We start from the raw sequence: 19,100 nt of genomic DNA, 5'->3' as shown, positions 1-19,100 counted from the left end.
GATGGAAAATTGCGCGCGCGAAGAAATTCCAAGCCATCATGCAGAAGAAGCACGCCGAAGTCATGACCAACTTCGTCACTTGCGCGCCAACTGAGGATACGAGTACGAGTACAGAGTACTGCAGGTACCTGCATTTCATTGCTTGCCGCACCTACTTGCAAGTCCCCCAAACCTGGTCCGTTTCTAGAACCTACGAGTGAGTAAATACTCGTCGTGCTCAACTTGCCTACTCAGGTGGTCCTGCGGTTGCGGCGTAGACGCCCTGTTGGTTGGTCGACAACATGCCTCCCACATCACCTCTCATCAACTATCGCATCGGCACAAACGGCGACAAATCAGGAAAGCAGATGGGTAATAAGCGTCAGCCGTCCCATGCTCGTACTCGGTACATGTTGAACGGCTGAGGTTGTCGGTCCCTGACTGCCAGTGAGCCCGCCGAGGTCCGCCCTCGGTGGCGATGCCCAACCATGCTTGCCGCCCGCACTCCAGCTCCCAGCTCCCGAATATTCGGATGGCAGATGGCCTCGTGAACCAGAAACCGGACGGTTTCGTCGCTCAAAAGTCAAAAAATCGGTCGCTCATCTCCGGATACCCCTTAAGTGGCAAGAACTACGCGGCCAACTCCGTTCAAGCTAATGGGAAAGGCGACAACTTCTACCTGGGCGGACGCAAGGCTTCCACCATACTCGATGCAAAGCTTCCACCATACTCGACACCAGGCTTCCACCATACTCGACACAAGGCTTCTATCATACTAGACGCAAGGCTTCCACCATACTAGACGCCAGCCGCTTGTACGGCCTACCTCAAAGTTGGCGCTCGACCCTTTGTGAAGCTCGTCGTGAAGCTCGTCGTGAAGCTCGTCATGAAGCTCGTTGTGAAGCTCGTCATGAAGCTCTCGCGAGCCGTTGTCGGCTGTCTCCTGCTCTCGCCCGTCGTCGCCCAGACCGTTGTCATCTCCGACGTCTCCAAACTCTCATTCTTCACCGGCACGAGGACGGAACAGATGACGAGGCAGACGGCGCCCCCGACGGGGCCTTACGCGAGCTACGGCTCCAAGATCACCCTCACGGGCGGCGCCCACAACACGACGGGCACCTCGAGCTTGTCGGGCACCGTGACGATGGGTGCCAACTTGACCCGGACGTCGCCCGTGACGGCGGAGAACACGCAGGCGTGCAACGGCCACGTCGAGTTTTGCACGAGAAAGTATAGCAACATCACCTTTGTCGCCGCCCACAACTCGCCCTTTGTGCGGCCCGGGAACTCGGCCTCCAACCAGCAGCTCGACGTGACGACGCAGCTCGACGACGGCATCCGCCTCCTTCAGGCCCAGATGCAGTGGCCGGCCAACGGCAGCGTGCCGCACTTCTGCCACAGCTCGTGCGACCTGCTCGACGCGGGGCCCGTGACCGACTGGCTGACGAGGGTGAGGGAGTGGGTTGACAGGCACCCCTACGACGTCGTCACCATCCTGCTCGGCAACGGCAACTACTCGAGCCCGGACCTGTACGTGCCCTTTATCGAGGCGAGCGGCCTCGTCAAGTACGCGTACGAAGCGCCGTACCTGCCCATGGCCCTCGACGACTGGCCGACGCTCGAGCACCTGATCCTCCGCGGCAAGCGCGTCGTTTTCTTCCTCGACTACGTCGCCGACCAAGGGAAGCACCCTTGGCTGCTCGACCAGTTCTCGCAGATGTGGGAGACGCCATTTGACCCGCTGAACCGCTCCTTTCCCTGCACGGTGCAGCGACCTCCCAACCTCAAGGCCGACGACGCCAAGAGGCGGCTGTACTACATGAACCACAACCTCAACGTCGAGTTTGACATCTTTGGCACTCAGCTCCTCGTCCCTGCCGTCGCCCTTCTCAACGAGACCAACGCGGCCGAGGGTGCCGGCAGCGTCGGCCTCGCCGCCAACAATTGCCGCTCGGACTGGGGCCGCGCGCCCAACTTTCTCAACGTCGACTACTACAACTACGGATCGCCGCCCGGGTCCGTGTTCGAGGTCGCGGCGAGGATCAACAACGTCACGTACAGCGGCACCTGCTGCGGCACCGTGTCGTCGGCGCCAGCGCTGAACCTTGGCGTCCGCTGGACGGTCGTCGTCTCGAGCGCCCTCGTTTCGTCTTTGTGTTTCTCGTTTCCTTGGTGAACAGCGCCGCCCTGCCACTTCATCGTCTTGGATTTACCCCGTTTATCGGACAAATGTTGGAGAAATGCAACGACGAGCGATCCTGGCACATGTGGGTTGGCGAGGGCGTTTCGGACCTCATTGTACAAAAACATTCTCAAATAGACATGTGCATACAACATTGATTATATGATCCGAGGCTGATGATGGAAGAACCGCTGATCTTGCCTCCCCAATTCCGGTTCGGAACGGACGCAAATAATGCTGGAAACCGACGACGCAAAATAATTCCTACCCTTCGCTCCGCGGCCCCAATGTTGTAACCGGCAGCTATAGGGTAGGTAGGCGAGATGACGTGGAAGTTGACTCAGTACTGTACTCCGTACAGTGCCTGCAAGGATATCGGAATCAGCCGTGGCAAAGTATCGGGTACACTGGACAAGCTACAATCCTCTCCAGCCATTCGAGCCCAAGTTGGGCGATTGCGATTTGTCCGTCACTGCCAATCGTATCTGTATGCCAATGCGAGCCGGCATGCGAGTGGCGAGCGACGGGCGACGGATTCGACGACGCCCGGTCGACAAAAACTCCTCGACTCGCTCCTTGGCCGCCTTTCCAAAAGCATTTTGACATTTTTGACATGAGCAACCACTCACATCGAACTTGGCATACTTGGCTCCGTGTCCGAGGAGACGGCGGCCGAACGATGATTCAAGGTTGGGTCGAGTGCGTTGCCAAGGCTTGGCTTTGCCATCAGGTTGCATTATTTCCTCGCTAGGAGACGCAAGATCCAAGGCCAAGTCGGCGCAGAAATGACGGAATCCGTGTGGCGCGAAGCAGAGGAATCAATCTCCAGCTCGCATCACCGCTTTTTGGCCAGGATCATTCTTGTTTTCCGCCGCTTGCTGTTGTGGAAGTGGAATCGCTGAATAGCTTGGCTCGGCCGTGAAACGTGCAAAACAGGTCGACCACAGGGGCGTAGGACACTCGAGCAGGGGACAGAAACGGATTCCCGCAGCGGTCCGTTTGCAGTAGGAAGGCGAGACCAAAACACGACCAAAACACACACGGCACTCGTCGTCCAACGCGTAGCCGAGTCAGTCATCGATGCCTTTCCACCAAGGAGTACCTGCGCAGACGGTGCGCCGATAGGTGTGCAGAATGAGGAGGGATATTTCAGTACCATCTGCCGATGGTAGGGCTATAACTGCGCTCGCTGTGCTTCGATTGAACACGGGGGACTCCGTACTATAAAAGTAGGCCTAATTCCTGGTATAATCTGATGAGTCTCGTCGAGGTTCGAACGCCTCTCTGCCGCTGCTGGTCATTCCGCCACTTCGGTTGAAGCTCCTAGGAGCGAGGAGTCAGTCCAAAGCTGCGGAGCGACGTCGGGATGGGACAACCACGGCAAAGTTCATTGACTCTCCAGGACACTTACTACAAGTATAGTCGGTGCACGCTGTTGCGCGTGAGTGCTCCGTCGCCGACCGATCCCGATTTCGTTCGTCATCTACAAGCAGCGGCAACGTGGAAGGAGGGTTGCTCTGGGTCGGGTAGAAGAGCGTACATGCACTGTGCAAGTGCACATGCCGTAGGGGCAGCAGTACACAACATAAGCACACTGCGGAGTCTTATTTATGCGAGCAAAATTACTTATCGTGCTGGTATGCATTCGTACTTGCGCATTTCAATACAGTGTTACATGATAGAATACTCATGTGGTTTGTACGGTATTATGGGTTGTACAGCGTGGGTTGTATGGAGTACAGTATGGGTTGTACAGTAATGGTTGTACAGTATGGGTTGGACAATATGGGCGATACATGTACAGTATGGGTTGGACAGTATGGGCTATACATGTACAGCATGACTTGTTCGGTATACGTAGGTTGTACAGTGATTGATTTGGACAGTACAGTATGATGGTTTGCAAGTGTACTTACTTACTGTCTTGTCCGATGAAGCGGGACGTTCCTATTCCTGCGGGTTTTGTGTGTGATAATTATAGATCCAGTTTCTTCAGACTCAGTCACGTGGGGCGCAGTGCGTGCAAGTATCATGTTTAGGAGTGGCCAACCGCCCGGAGTACCTGTACATGTGCCCAGGTACTACACACGGTGCAGCACAGAGTACACGTACTTGTGCTAGAGTTCCTTCTCGTCGTTCGGCAATTCGTTACCCGGCAGCAGGATAAGGACAACGGATATCAGCGGTCCCACGTGTACTCCGTACTCTGCGATGTTTTACCTCACGTACTTGCCTTGCACAGCTACAGAGGTACTACAGTACGTGAACACATGCATGCCTTTGTCCCCCATCGTCGTCACCTGGGTTGCTTCTCCATGGACCGGCGTGCGGCAGGGGCAAGGTCGCACAGGGCTTGCCATTCCAGCCACTCTGGGTGACGAGTGCGTCTCGAAATGAAATATGGAGCGCCGCTCCCGTTCCAGCCAGCAGGCCTGAAGCAGCGACCCTGGTAGGACCGACCGACTTCAGGGGTCCAAGGCGAACGCACGACCAAGTGCACCTCGGAGTGTTCGTACTGTACAGGTATTACCGCGTGCCCGCACACCATGCTGCCTACCGCAGGAGATAAGCATCATCAGCGCAAATGAGTTTGTTCGGCGAGGTTCTTCAATTAGTTGCAAGTACTCCGTACAACTAACTGGTGATGCGCAGCGGCATTGGCAGATGGCAAACCCCCCATCCCAAGTACTTAAGTACTGTAAGTAGTGCACAGTACAAGAATAGGTACATGTACCTGCAGGTACCGCTGCAAGTCGCTGCCACATGTCGAATGCCTCTGTTGTGACGGAAGGTGGCGTAACTCTCTGTATCGGTACTTGCCCTGTACATGGAACGTAGTTGTACTTGGGTGAACAGTGCATGCACGTCAGTACAGCACAAGCGCAGCGTGCGAGCGCCATCTTGATTAGCCCCTTGGCGATGGCTTGCGGACTTGCACGCGGCCGAATGCAACATCAATTATTACACCACCGACAAGTACGGCGTACAGTACGAGTATGTCACTCGTCGCATGTACAGCGGAAGCCCTTACCCCATGACAGCAGCGAACCGCTACGGCTTGTGGCATCGGAATTCGAGCAGCGAGACATGCACCTTTTCATCCCATGAAGCAGCGATGCCCATGTTGATGCGGCACAATGGGCCTGGGCCGGCCAAAAGTCTTCCTCCTCCGCTGGCTAACCAGTAGAGTATTAGGTACCTAAGTACTTGTACTGCAGAGGTACAGTATTACTCCGTACTTACTTAAGTAAGTAATTCATTGCTTGGCTCGACAGGCATGCTGGGCGGTCCACTGAATCCACTTTGACGCAGGCGTCGAGCAGTGCTCATGTACAGTACTCGTGCACCGACGAATGCACCAGCCCATCAAGTACCGGTACATATGACATGTGGAGCCGAGCCGGAGCTGAACCACACCCCTGAGTACAGGTACATGCTGCGTCGAGGACGTGCACTGGTACTCGTACCTGTACTCGTGCTTGTCCTCGTTCATGTCCACGCCGTATTCGTCGTCCGTCGATCGGGACCTTCGTTTGTGCATGGCTGGGCGATACCAAGACATCTACTACGGAGACCACCCAGGTGCAGCGGTGGCCACCCGTCCGACACGCTTCCGAGCCTTTGATGCTGCGGCTTTTGATGCTGTCATCGTTCTACCCGTGCGAACCAATGGACAACGTCATGTCCTTCCTACTCCGGCAGCCGCCTGTTCGTTGTACGGGCCGTCGTACGAGCACCAACGAGTTAAATATAGCACAGCACGCGCGTGATGCGTCGAGAGGGTAGGTATTGCCGCGTGTGCGCAAGTACTTAAGTAAGTAATTGCAAACATGCCTCGCAGCGTCAACCAGGTCAGGGGGACGACCGGCGCGACGTGTGCGTCTGCTAGGGCCGAAAGGCGCATACTGTACTGTACGAGATCAAAAAACCGCTGCCATCGCATTCATCCCCTGCTGGGGGTCCCTCCGCGGATTGGCAACCGGGTGCGCGTACCGGTACTTGGCCTCGTGCGAGGGCCGCGACCGAATGCAGGTACCGATACTCGCTGCCCCGTCGTCCCCATCGTTGCACAGCCATCGGCGACCCACAATGCCGATACGGCCATGACGGCACACGACGCGCTAGGTACCCCGTGCCGGTAGGGGAGCAGGCAGCGAACGCTTGTATACTGTGGTTGCAAGTACACCTACATGCCTTGGTACAATTTCCGGCGCTCCCTACTCCCCACGCCGCACCACAGCACGGCACCGGAACGCCTGCCCAGTGCGACCGGTACGTACCCGAACCTGCCCGTAGGTACGTTGCTTCCCCTTTCCCTGCAGCGGCGAAGAATGGCCAAGTGGCTTTGATTGGCGCTAACCCGGGGAGGGCACCACCGGTGATCTGATTCGCCCCCCCCCCCCTCTCCAGGCGTCTTCCCTCCTCGTTGCATCCGGGTCCGTCATCGACCCAGAGCAACTCTCCTTCCACGTTGCCGCCGCTGCAATCCGCCGCCCTCCCGCTAGACCCCCAGTCGTTTCGGGCCATCCATCCATGCTGGTCAACCTTTCCTCCTCCATCCTTTTCCGCTCGTGCTCCATCATATTCCATCATCCCTCACGCTCGCTCATCGTCGACAGACACGTCCGTCGAACCGAGGGCCCGTCTCGCCGAATTCCTTCGCAGCCATCACCTCTCCATCATTCGCTACTTCGCCCTCGCCTTCCCCCTCGCCGTTTCGCCCTCGTCGCGGGCCCCCCTATGTCCCATCTGTTCGGCGGTGCCCTCATCGAAGCAACGTCCATCCGGCAGATCACCTTCGCTTGCAGCCAGCCTCGAGCCCGATAGGCAAGCTTGATCGACGCCCTTGGGTGGCCGGTTCGACGAAGCAACGCGCCAGCGCGACATTGCCGTCGGTCCGTCTCACGACAACGCACGAGACTCCCGTCATTCGCCCGTCACGTCCTCCCCCGTCCGCGCCGACGCCATCCGCCGACGTGCACCTCGCCCCGACCGACCGATCGTGCCCCCGCAACCGGCGAGGCTGCTTGAAGCGAAGCGGGACGCTCGCCAGGACGACGACGCTCGCGCCCGGGCGGTAAAGCGCACACGCCCACCCGCTGCATCCCCGGCCCGCTGCATCCCCGGCCCCGTCGGCTGCGTCCTGCTCGACCCCCCGTCGTCATGATGTGGTCGCTCCTCAGGGCACCCCTGGTGCTCCTCGCCTCGATGGCGGCCATGACGTCGCCGGCCTCGGCCGAGCAGCTGCTCATGTCCAACTCGCTCAACAGCTGCCAGCAGGACTCGGGCTTCACCGCCTCGCTCTTCAACGTCATCTACACGCCCAGCAACAACTCGGCGAGCGTGCAGATGTCGGTCACGTCGTCGGTGCAGGGCAAGGTCAAGTTCGACCTCATGATCTCGGCCTACGGCTACCAGTTCCTGCGCAAGACGCTCGACCCCTGTGACATGGACCTCGCCGGTCTCTGCCCCATGGTGGCGGGCAAGAACTCCTTCACCTTCAACCTCAACATCGCCAAGGACGCGGCCAGCCAGATCCCCGCCATCGCCTACGGCATCCCCGACCTCGACGCGACGGTGCGCGTCTACGTCAACCTGACGTCGACGGGCCAGAGCGTCGCCTGCCTCGAGGCCGACATCTCCAACGGCAAGACGGTCAACCTGCTCGGCGTCAAGTGGGCCACGGCCATCATCGCCGGCCTCGCCCTCGTCTCGTCGGCCGTCGTCAACGGGCTCGGCCACTCCAACGCGGCCGCCCACCTCGCCGCCAACTCGCTCTCGCTCTTCGGCTACTTCCAGGCCCAGGCCATCGTCGGCCTCACCGCCGTCCACCTGCCGCCCATCGTCCAGGCCTGGACCCTCGACTTCCAGTGGTCCATGGGCATCATCCGCGTCGAGTTCATGCAGGACATCTTCACCTGGTACCAGCGCGCCACGGGCGGCACGCCCTCGCACATCTTCGACTCGCTCACCACCGTCTCGGTCCAGGTGGCCAAGCGCTCCGTCGAAATCGCCGCCCGCTCCCTCGAGTACGCCGGCAACGCCGGCCTCAGCCTCTTCAACCGCGGGCTGGCCATGATGCCCCGGGCCGCCGTGGCGACGGCCACCAAACTCGTCAAGCGCGGCAACATCACGACGGGCTCGGGCGCCTACATCGTCTACGGCATCCAGCGCGTCGCCTTCCAGACGAGGATCGAGACGACCAACCTGTTCATGACGGGCCTCACCTTCTTCTGCCTCTTCGCCGTCTTCACCGTCCTCGCCGTCGCCCTCTTCAAGGGCATCTGCGAGCTCTGCGCCCGCCAGAAGTGGATGGACAAGGACAAGTTCCTCGAGTTCCGCAACGGCTGGCGCACCGTCCTCAAGGGCATCCTCTTCCGCGTCGCCTTCATCGGCTTCCCCCAGATGGCCATCCTCTGCCTCTGGGAGTTCACCCAGGTCGACTCGCCCGCCGAGGTCGTCCTCGCCGTCTTCTTCTTCTTCGGCCTCACCCTCACCCTCGCCTGGGGCGCGAGCAAGGTGATCCGCATCGCCCGCCGCTCCGTCGCCATGCACCGGAACCCGGCCTACATCCTCTTCTCCGACCCCCAGGCCCTCAACAAGTGGGGCTTCCTCTACATCCAGTTCCGCGCCTCGGCCTACTACTTCATCGCCCCCGTCCTCTGCTACATCCTCGTCAAGGCCATGTTCGTCGCCCTCGCCCAGAAGAACGGCGTCGCCCAGGCCATCGGCTTCGTCATCGTCGAGGTCACGGCCCTCATCGCCGCCTCGGTCATGCGCCCCTGGATGGACAAGCGGACCAACTCGTTCAACATCGCCATCTGCGTCATCAACTTCCTCAACGCCATCTTCCTCCTCATCTTCTCCAACGTCTTCGGCGCCCCCGCCATCGTCATCGGCGTCGTCGGTGTCGTCCTCTTCGTCCTCAACGCCGCCTTCTCCCTCATCCTCCTCATCATGGTCATCGTCTCGACGACGGTCACCTTCTTCCGCAAGAACCCCGACGCCCGCTACCAGTTCATGGCCGACGACCGCGCCTCGTTCATGAAGTCGCAGACGCAGCTGACGACGACGACGGAGCTCGACGCGCTCGCCGCCACGGCCCGCGGCGACAAGTCGGGCTACAAGTCGCACCTCGACCTCGACGAGGACAACGAGTCGCTCACCTCGGACGACCTGCGCCGGAGGATGGACTCCAACGCCGGCCACCAGGCTGTGCCCGCTCAGAGCTCGCCGCAGCAAGCCGGAGGCCGCCCCCCAGCCAACCAGGCGATGCCCCTCTTCGCCGGCGCCGCCGGCCAGCGACCGGAGAGCCCGTTCCGATCGGCGTCGCCGAGCCCGTACAGCCATGCGGTACCCCATCACGCCCAGCAGAGGGCGGCGAACAACGCGAGCCCCGCCGGCTTCCGCCAACAAAACACGTCAAGGTAAGTGCCCGCCGACGAAGCGTAAGCGGAAGCACGGAGCTAACGGTGCGTTCAACAGCCCCTGGCAGCGCGGCGCAGGCTACGACCACTGAGCACAGCGAGCGCACGCACCCTAGCGAGGGTGTGCTTTTCTTTCACGTACGCATGCCTGTCGGCGGCGTATTGTCAAACTTGGGCGACGGATGAAAAAAAAAGCCGTGTGCCGAGCCAGGCCTGTGACGATGTCGCCGCCTTCGACGGCCGGCTTCGGAGGAAGCACAGGTTCGTCGGGGACCGTCGCTCGGACACGCGTTACCGCCTACTGGGAAGTCGACGGCTCCAGACGCGCGCGCGGGCGTTCACCTGGCATTCCAATACTCTTTGTCCCTTTGTCCTGTCTTTTTATTTTCTTCATGGATTCCGCATATTCTTGCTTGGCTCCTCGCCACGGAGGCATGATGGCGTCTGCGATGGAAGGCGTTTAAAGCAGATCTGACCGGATGCTCATGTACGAGTGTTTGACTTTTGTGTATATACATGGGAACGAAGGCGCGGCGAAGAATCATCATCTGCTTGCTCCTCGGCTGGCGGGCCAAATATGGCCTAGCATATTGGAGGGACAGCTTAACTAGGGGCAATCAGCAGTCGTAGTTGACTCTAGCAATACACGATCACACGTTAGGTCTTGTTAAAAAGCCGTCCAAGTGACACATGAAGCAAAGCCATGGATTTAGCGTAAGAGAACGGATAATGAAGCGGTCGGTGCTTTGATGCAAATGCCCCCCCCCTTTCTCACTGCCCTCCCCGCCATCCGGACAACACTATGCTCCTTCTCATTCTCCGCAGAGGCAGGCAAATCGTATGATTGAACATCTCGAGTCTAAGAAAGCAAGGTATGGAGCATGAAGGAAGGGGATGTGAAGGGGAGAAACGGGCAGCTCGTGCCGCCAGTCTGTATCAATCTCCTCGCACCGACAGTCGTGAGTTATCATCGAATCATCATCACGGTCCGTTGCTACTCCCTTCGTGACGTCTTGGCTTCAACAGAAAACTGCTTAAAGAGTCAGACATGGATGCCATGGAGAAGATGTTATTCATTTTCAGTCCTTGCCGCGCCATTCATATATATGGGTGTTTGTTCTTAGGAGAGTTGCTGTATTTGTGGATGACAAATAGATATAATAAACAATTGGCAGGCCCCCCCTCTCTCTAAATATGCACTTCCTCCTTCTCTCACTACCATCTCAGTCACCTTGCTTCTTTCCCGAGGAAGTGCTAGGAGGAGATCTTGAGGAAAGCAGATCGAGAGCTCAATCCAGTGGTGAGGGGTAATAAACGACAAAGTCAGCGTGGGCGCTCGCTCACTTTTGTTCCTCTCCTCTCTCCACCTCCCTGGCTGGCCAAAAGTAGTCAACGCCGAAAACGCCAACCTTCCCCAATGAACCGTGCTGATAACTATTTTGCTATTAATCAGGATCGTACATCACCCCGGTCTCCCGTAAGAAACCGCTTCATACCCAGTGTTCGCGACGGGAGCATCCATTCCCCAAAACGAGTCTCGACATCTTGTTTTGTCATGCGGTGGTTGCACCACACAACTCAATATTTCACGGCTCGAGACGAAAGAGAGCTCGAGGACGTCGCAAAGGCATGATACGGAGAGTGAGGGGAATTTTGATCTTATCGAGGGAACGGGTGGGAACGAAGCTGTTTGCCGGCTAGCTATGAGGAATAGTACCTGCGCATATGACGGTGTAGTTTATTTATGTGATTCTGTCTTCAACCGCCGAGCAGTGTTCCCTTTTCAGCGCTCAGAATGCGTTGCCTTGGTTATGATATTCAAACTAGACCACAGCTGTGGCTGTGGCTTACATTCCCAAGCCGGGGCGAAGTGCCACTATGTGTTTTGACAGTCCGTCTAGCACGTTGAGCAGGCTCGAACCGAATCGTGGGTACCAGGTAGGAAAAATACTGTTTGTATTCCATCGTAGAAAGCAGTGGTAATATCGTAAATCCATTCATTTGCCTTCATACTCCCTCCCCAGTATCGTGCGCTGAACTTCGGTGCCATAACAAAGGAAATAAAGATGGGACGTAGGAGTCCTGGAGGAAGAAGTAGAAAAAGACAAAAAATCAACTCAAGGACGGATTAGAATTACACTGTTCGGCCTGCCGGAGACGCAGTGCCCACGGTAAACATCCCGGCAGCACCAACAACCTCTTCCACCTTCCACTCCCATGCCTTTTTGATGTACGCTTCCTCAAAGCGTGAACCCCTGCTCGAGCAGCTTGTCGACGTCGCCCCCGGCGGCGGCAACAGCCTTAAGCGCGGCCTCGCTCAGTCGCCGACGCCGATCTTGTGCCTCCTTCTCGCGACGAGCCTTGGTCTTGGAACTACCGCTGGGCGCGACGCCAGTCATGAGGACGGAGCCATCGTTCGGAGTGAAGTTGACGAAGCCGACGCCGAAGCCGTCATCGCCACCAAAGGACACGCCGCCGGACCCGCTCACATCCCGAGATCGGCGCTTGCGAACGCTGCAAGGGGTGCCAGGCATGCTTCCGGGAAGCCGACCGGAAGAGCTCCGGACGGACGAGACGGAGCCTCCGGAGCTGTGCCTTGACCGGGGGCCGTTGATGACTTGCGGTTGATTGGGCGTAGGCGACGCCGACGGTGCTCGTTGCTTCCTCATCGGGGAGCAGGACAAATGTCGCGCGCCGGAGGACTTGGCACGGGGTGGGCGGTGAGGTCGCTCCGACGCCGGTGCCGTCGGCATCGCTGGCGGTGGCGGCGGTAGGTACGTGTGAGCGTTTAGCGTCAGATCGTTGACGACGGTCGGTTGCGACGGATGTGGTTGTGGCATGTGGATCATCAGCCCGGCCGCGCCGGTGTCGGGCATGGCCGAGTACTCGTACGGCAAGCCGGAGCTGTGGGCGTGGCTCGCGAGGTTCAAGCTCGCGTTGCGGTGGTGGTTCGCGAACTCACCGGCGCCGTTTTGCGTCACCATGTTGAGGTCCCACCATGCCGGATCCTGGCCGGGCGGGACGGCTGGCCACTGCTGGCGTGCCATGACCTGCTGCTGCTGAGCCATCCAGGACGCGGCCGGTGGGACTTGAACTCCGGGGGCGGCCGAGCCGTTTGGAAACCGGGCCTGTTCGAGCTTGACGCCGGGGGACTCGATGGGCGTGTGGATGCCCGGCTGGTTGTAGTACTGGGCCGCGGGCATCGGCGGCGGCGCACCTTCGTTGAAGGGGTCCTCGCAGTATCCGTGGATGAACTGGGCGCCCCCGGGGTTTTGCTGCTGGACAGGGGGCGACTGGGGGAGACCGTGGGCGGAGGGGTTCGGCCTCCCGCGCCGCTGCTTCGGGATCTTCAGAGGTGATTGCAGCTGCCGCTGCTGCTGCTGTTGCTGCTGCTCGAGGCTCGGCGAGCGCACCTTTTGCTCCGGAAGCGCCTTTCTCGTCTTGCGCAGCGTCGTCGCCTTGCGGATTGTGGATGAGAGGGCCTCGACAAACTTCTTGGGCTTGCGTGCCGTCGCGATGGTGTTGGGCGGCGTCGGCGAGGACGGGTCCGAAACCGAGGCCTTGGTCTTCTGGGGAGAGTGCAGGCTGATGCTCTCGAGCCGCGTCAGGTCCGTCTCGGACATGGAGCCGCGGCCGAGGTAGCCATAGTGCTGAGCCTCCACCTCCTCGTCGTGCGACTCGGGGCCGAGGGTGACCATCTTCGGGTTGATCTCGTAGCTAGTCGCCAGCGCCGACGGTGCCAGGTGAGAGCTGTTGGAGAGAAAGTCGAACTCGTCGGCCGTCGAGGCGCCCGACGAGGCGGTGCTCTCGGCGCCTTGCTGCTGCTGCTGGTCGTCCATGACGAAGAGCGGCTCCGGCCCGGCGGACATGGTGCCGAGGTCGTTGAAGGCGTCGCCTGGGGTGGCGGTGGAGGCGTCGTCGCCGCCAAAGTCGACGAACTGACCGAAAAAGTCGTTTTGCATGTCGTTGGAGCCCTCCATGTCCTGCCAGTAGAAGCCGGAGTCCCTGTTGCTCTCGACGGTGTCTGCCCGGTAGGGCATGGTCCAAGATGCCATGCCGGCCGCCGTCGAGTTCGCTCGAGAGGGTGCGTGCAAGTCAACAAAGCCGGGCGGCTCAAGGGGCCTGGCGGGCAGCGTGCCAGCCGATCGGAGGAGGGAGTAGCTCGCAGTCGGCAAGAGGCAGGAGGGGAGCAGGCTTCCGGTTCGATGTCGTCGAGGTCAAGAAGCGAGAGGCCGGGGCGGCGGAGGACGAGGACGGAGCGCGATGGAGAGTATGGGGTCCCAGAGGGCGCCGTTTTGGAAGCACGAAGCATGCAGGTAGGATGCGGGAGGTGACGAAACGTCGACTGGGCATATAACGGGTAGCGGCAGTAGGGTCATGAAAGAGCATAGCAACCGTTGCGGGCGGATAGCAACGGACATTTGGCCGGCATAATAACGCAGCTTGTTGTTGGCGAGGACCCAGGGCTAGGTTGAGGAATGCGTGGTGTTACCTATGCCACGCATTCCATCGACACATCTATCCTCCGGGGACCACCAGTTCGTTCGGTCGAGGTCCCTCGACCCACATCGGGGGACCATCCCGCAACGTCAAATAGGCGAACAGGAACTAGAATGGATGCGCCGAAGCGGGCGGAAGAAAGCAGTGTGCGCCTCGTGAGCGAGGAGGGGCGGAAGCCAGTTCGTGGGCTCGCTCGATGGGACGATGGAGGTGTGGAGGCCATGGTGACTGTCAAACCTTATCGCCAACCGCCTTGACAGTTAGCTTCTCCACGACGGGGACAGAACAGGCCCAGGACGAATCGGGTGCGCCGTGGGCAGGCGCTGCGACCTGCGGCCGTGGCCCGTGGGAGGAAGCATCGACGGCGGCGAGGGCGGCGAGGGCGGCGAGGGCGGAGAGGGCGGTCGAGAGGATGTCCGTCTGAAAGCGACAGCCGGTCGGCATTCACGACCCGAGTCCGAGTCGCCTTGTATATTTCGCAGCAAGCAGCGAAGCGAGCCGGGGCCCTTGGAAGGCTGCGGCTGCGCCGTGCCAGAAATCATGGCCTGGGCCAGCAGGGGAACGCGGCATGCGATAGGCTCGAGCATGATGTGCCGGTGCGCCAGCCGGTCAATCCGACACGTCCATGCAAGGCACACCGGCTAGCAGCGCACCCAGCAGCAGAGCTGGACACCAGGCGGACGACGCACACCACCGGCCGGCCGCCCACCACCCATCCATCCATCCACCCCCGTACGAGGGTAGTCCGTCGGCCGTACTCGTACGACGGCAAAGCCTGGCCAACCGTGGCTCGCGGGCGACGCTTGGCGTCAATGCGAACCATCGAGTGAGCTGGCGATCCCACGAAGCAAGCTCGAGGCGACGGGGACGACGCACCATTCATTATGCCTGACCTGTGGTCAGTGGTCACTAGGGTGCGGAGCATGAATATTACTCCATAATTCGGAGCGTACCCGTCCGTACCCATCCGCACACATTGTCCATCGTCCGTGTGTTCGGCTCGGCTCCACGTGTCTCGGCGACGAATGTCGATTGCCAAGTCAACCGTCGAGCCAACCCCCCCCTCGCGCGCAGCGGCAGCCCAGGGGTTCGGGACAAAGGGCCACCGATCAGAGGAGGCCTCTCCGACCGTCATTCGACGGCATTCACCCATCATCATTCGTCCACGGGCGGGCAACCTGATTGGCGAGGGGCACCTCCACGCTCGGCGGGCCGTACACAAGCAGGCTGGGGAAGCAGCCGGGGGGAGCAACCATGAGGTGATCGTATCATGCGAGATGCAAACCCGAGGCACGATCCGGGGGGGGCCTGCCGCGGTCGAGGACGGAAAATAAGCTCGAGCTGCAGGGCTCGCAGTACGAAGGAAAGATGGGCGTGCGTGCGATGGGGAGGCCGATTGCAGATGCGAAGCCGCGAGGGCAGATGAGCGAGCTCCGCGTGCCGAGAGTCGAGGAAGAGACGGTCTCAACTGCGGGTGCGAGCGAGCCAGGCACACACACCCGCGAGGGGGAATGGGAAGAGGGAAGCTACAGGCCACGGCACAAAGGCCAAGGTGGCACGATGGGTCGCGGGGCGCACGGGAGTGCAGGTACCTACCTGCCCATATGCTGCACGTGCACGGCGTGCAGCGGTACTGTGTCGAGGAGGAGAGAGAGGACCAGAAATAGTACCTAAGTAGATAGTACTCCGTAGGCCCAAGCCTATTCAATAGCCTGCACTCCCTCCGTACTGTGTGTATGTACTCTGTACTGTGTGTATGTACTCTGTACTCCGTACCTAGTACCTAGCTTACAGATATACTTACCTAGTAGCTAATACCTAGTACGAAGCGCGGAGCACTCCGCAGGCGGACAAGTAGGTGTGCAAGTATTACTCCGTACGCAAGTACAACCACTGTACTCGGTAATTAGGTACATGTACTTGGAGGATGCCCTTCCGCGCAAGTAAGTACTTGAGAGTGAGCAGAGCAGCAGGAACGATTGGATGGATGGCCTGGATGGCCCTTGCGGGCAAGTGCAGGAGGCCGTTGCTGGGGGAGGGGAAGGAACCACACCCTCTTCAGGGTTCAGGCCAGCCCTCTCATTGGAGCAATTACTGCCGTGGCCGTACCTGCCACTAAGTAGGTACCGCCATCCAATGTCGGTGTAGAGTACTCCGTACATGGAAGGGACTCTTGCGCTTTTGAGCAAAGTCACTCGTACTCCGTACTCGTACTCGGATCCATACGCATCCGTTGCGCCTGCCCTTGTGTAAGTACATAAGTAAGTACATATGTACTTGCAGAGTACTTGTACAGTACAGTACACGCTACAAGCGCCCACCTAGCACTCCGCAGTAACAGTCGGTTCACATGTACCAACAACATGTAAGTACTGTACGGCAAATGTACCGGCGGGTGGGTGGGTAGACCGATGGCTGGAATGCTGGCCAGCCGTGCTATGGCTCATGAGGTTAGGACGCACAGCATCCCGCAGAGGGGCAGAGGGTCCACGGGTCATGGCATCGAGGCCCACGGGTCACCATGGCCTTGAGGTCCACGGATCATCGTGGTCTCGGGAAGAACGCATGGGCAGCGGTCGTGGGACCGGCAGCTTCGTGGGACCGGCAGCTTCGTGGGACCGGCAGCTTCGTGGGACCGGCAGCTTCGTGGGACCGGCAGCTTCGTGGCACCAGAGCGCCAGCTCGGGTCGTGGCAACGTCCCGACACGACGCACACGCGCAGCAAGTGGCTCGCCGCAGGAGACGGTCTGCGTGGAGGCCACAGGATGGCTGGTGGCATGGCATCATGGCATCACGCGGTAGAACGTACCACCAGCCGCCACCACGCTCAACGGCGGAGCTGGGATCATCGTGGTGCCGTCACCGACTACATATAATAGCTGCCAAGGCTGCTCGTGCCCGCGTTCCGGTGCCGGAGGCCTACACCATGCTGCTGGCCGCCGGAGTCTGGACCCTTGCGGGCAATGCACGCCGGCCGCACGGAATCTCTCACGGGCATCGAGCAAAGACGTGCATGCCTCAAATTCTCGTACACAGGACGCGGCGTACGTACAGGATGCATGCAGCAGACGAAACGCAGCAGTGAGCGCCCCCGCACCCTCGCTCACCTGCAATGACGCATATTCCATTCGTGCAGGCCCGAGACGGGCCATCGACGTCATACGCGGCCGTCCGTCCGTGTGACCAACGGGGCTCCCATCCGACCCGACACGCCGTTTCAGACCGGACGAGAACGGCCCGTGCGCCCGCCTGCTGATGCCAGTCGTGGGTTTGTCGCGGTGGCCGCGGCGCGTGGTGGCCGAAGACCACAATCGCGCACATCAAACGAGGGCTGAAAGCTTGGCCGTCGTTCGTTGCCTTGGGGTTCGCGGCAAGGCAATTGACGCACCGTGGGTGCCAGGCCGTCGCGGGAGCTGCATGCCTGCAATGCCGTGCCACCAAGCTGCGCTCCGTCCGTCCGTCCGCCGAGGAAATGCTTTGATGCTGCGTGCTCCTCTCCGAGGCATTTTGATGCCTTGCCCCGTGCCCGGCCTCGGCGCTCGGGTGGACCTGCCAGCCATGGATGGGGAAGACGACGCATCACGTCCCGTCGTCGGTAGGCATGACCGATGAGGCGCGCGAGGCCGTCTCACGCTTCCTCTGTCGTCTCCTTCGCATTCGCGCGTGCTTCTGCACAACCACGGAGCATTGCAGGGCCGTCTCGGCCGAGGAGCGGAAGTGCAAGATGCCGTTGCCGCCGAGGACGTCGGACTGGCTGTCGACCAATATGCGGCCATCCGAAAGCCAGGACACGTTGTCGGGACCGTCGCCGAAGCCCTCATCGGGTTCCAGTCCGGGGAAAGTAGGGTCCTCCATCGGATCGACCTCGATGGGCGGCTGGTTGTGCGACGGGGTCGGAAGAGCCTCGGTGACGTGGTCTACGCTGGGCCGCATCGTCTCCCGTCGCACGGCGGGGGGCGGATGAGGCCTGCGGCCGGCATGCCGGACACGAGTCGGCCGCGACGGTTCACGACGGGAGTGCATGCGGCGTAGGCGCATCATCTCTACGCTGCGAGGCACGGGAAGCAAATGGCGCGCGTCAGCAGGGTCGGGGTCGGAGTCGACGTCGATGGCCATGCGACTGTGCTCTGGCGTGCCATCTTGCCTCTCGTCGGATGCCGCCCCCCCCTCCTCTTCCCCTGACCAAAGTGTTTGCTTGCCGAGATTTCGGACGAGCGCTTCCATAGGCCGAGGGGAGACGGAAGAGAGAGAGGGGGAGGCGTTGGTGGTGGTGTTGGTGTTGGTGTTGGTGTTGGTGGTGGTGGGTGAAGGATCGTGAGAGGGAGGGTAGTGGTGGTGGTGGTGGTTGTGGCGGGTTTGATGGTGGCGGAGGTGGTGCCTACCATGGCGCCGGCGCGAGGACCTTGTCGTTGTATCCGGAGACGCACCATGTTGCCGTTCGGATACGCTCAACGGCGGGGGCCGCGGTCCCTCGACGTCTACCCGTGACGACGAAGACGACGACGATGGAGAGGACGATGCCGCCATCCATTGCGGCGACGGCCGTCGTGGCTCAGCCAGCCACGAGGGTTGGTCGTTCATGGTGACTCGCGCGTCCTCAAAGACGTACCGTAAAGATGGATAGTACGTGGAAGGATAGCAAGGCCGGCTGCCAGCCTGCTTGGCAGCGATCGACCAGGTTGCCGTGCTCCGTGTCAGGGTTGACGGCGGTTGCTATATCGGTGGCCCATGGGTTCGATCCGAGGCTGAACAAACGTTGCACCGCTCCATCGACCGAGGTCACCGCCGCTCGGGAGGGGGGACGAAAGGCGGTGAGGATGCAGGTTGCAGGACGAGGACGAGCCCTCGGATGGCCTTGAGGGGTCCGATTCCTCTCTGATCCGGTTGAGGCTGCCGATGCTGCCGACGATGCTGAACGAGGACAATGTTTGACGTCGCCGTGGGCGATGATGCTCATCGCCGGCGCCGAGTCGCCATTCGTTTGGAGGAGAGGGGACGAGGGCAGAGGGCGC

The 19,100-nt window shown here is 60.3% G+C and overlaps 6 protein-coding genes across 6 annotated transcripts; 3 read left to right on the top strand and 3 right to left on the bottom strand.

Moving 5' to 3' along the window:
* Positions 1–38: 38 nt before the first annotated feature.
* On the top strand, positions 39–2,155 carry DCS_01424 (uncharacterized protein; the record flags this gene model as incomplete). Its single annotated transcript, XM_040798756.1, has 2 exons — positions 39–102; positions 789–2,155. The coding sequence occupies 2 exons, from the start codon at positions 39–41 to the stop codon at positions 2,153–2,155; spliced, it is 1,431 nt and encodes a 476-aa protein (XP_040659639.1).
* A 5,172-nt stretch (positions 2,156–7,327) lies between these two features.
* Positions 7,328–9,680, top strand: DCS_01423 (calcium- spray protein; the record flags this gene model as incomplete). Its single annotated transcript, XM_040798755.1, has 2 exons — positions 7,328–9,588; positions 9,647–9,680. The coding sequence occupies 2 exons, from the start codon at positions 7,328–7,330 to the stop codon at positions 9,678–9,680; spliced, it is 2,295 nt and encodes a 764-aa protein (XP_040659638.1).
* Positions 9,681–11,828: 2,148 nt separating this feature from the next.
* DCS_01422 (uncharacterized protein) lies at positions 11,829–13,643 on the bottom strand (the record flags this gene model as incomplete). The annotated part of the gene is made up of 1 exon (XM_040798754.1): positions 11,829–13,643. The coding sequence occupies one exon, from the start codon at positions 13,641–13,643 to the stop codon at positions 11,829–11,831; it is 1,815 nt and encodes a 604-aa protein (XP_040659637.1).
* Positions 13,644–14,319: 676 nt separating this feature from the next.
* Positions 14,320–14,971, bottom strand: DCS_01421 (uncharacterized protein; the record flags this gene model as incomplete). The annotated part of the gene is made up of 2 exons (XM_040798753.1): positions 14,320–14,508; positions 14,798–14,971. The coding sequence occupies 2 exons, from the start codon at positions 14,969–14,971 to the stop codon at positions 14,320–14,322; spliced, it is 363 nt and encodes a 120-aa protein (XP_040659636.1).
* A 1,638-nt stretch (positions 14,972–16,609) lies between these two features.
* Positions 16,610–17,423, top strand: DCS_01420 (uncharacterized protein; the record flags this gene model as incomplete). The annotated part of the gene is made up of 2 exons (XM_040798752.1): positions 16,610–17,169; positions 17,225–17,423. The coding sequence occupies 2 exons, from the start codon at positions 16,610–16,612 to the stop codon at positions 17,421–17,423; spliced, it is 759 nt and encodes a 252-aa protein (XP_040659635.1).
* A 244-nt stretch (positions 17,424–17,667) lies between these two features.
* On the bottom strand, positions 17,668–18,669 carry DCS_01419 (uncharacterized protein; the record flags this gene model as incomplete). The annotated part of the gene is made up of 1 exon (XM_040798751.1): positions 17,668–18,669. One exon carries the CDS (start codon positions 18,667–18,669, stop codon positions 17,668–17,670), a length of 1,002 nt encoding a protein of 333 aa, XP_040659634.1.
* Positions 18,670–19,100: the final 431 nt, after the last annotated feature.

The sequence above is a fragment of the Drechmeria coniospora genome, chromosome 01, assembly GCF_001625195.1.
Source record: "Drechmeria coniospora strain ARSEF 6962 chromosome 01, whole genome shotgun sequence".
Taxonomy (NCBI): domain Eukaryota; kingdom Fungi; phylum Ascomycota; class Sordariomycetes; order Hypocreales; family Ophiocordycipitaceae; genus Drechmeria; species Drechmeria coniospora.
This window is presented reverse-complemented; position numbering and strand designations above follow the sequence as displayed.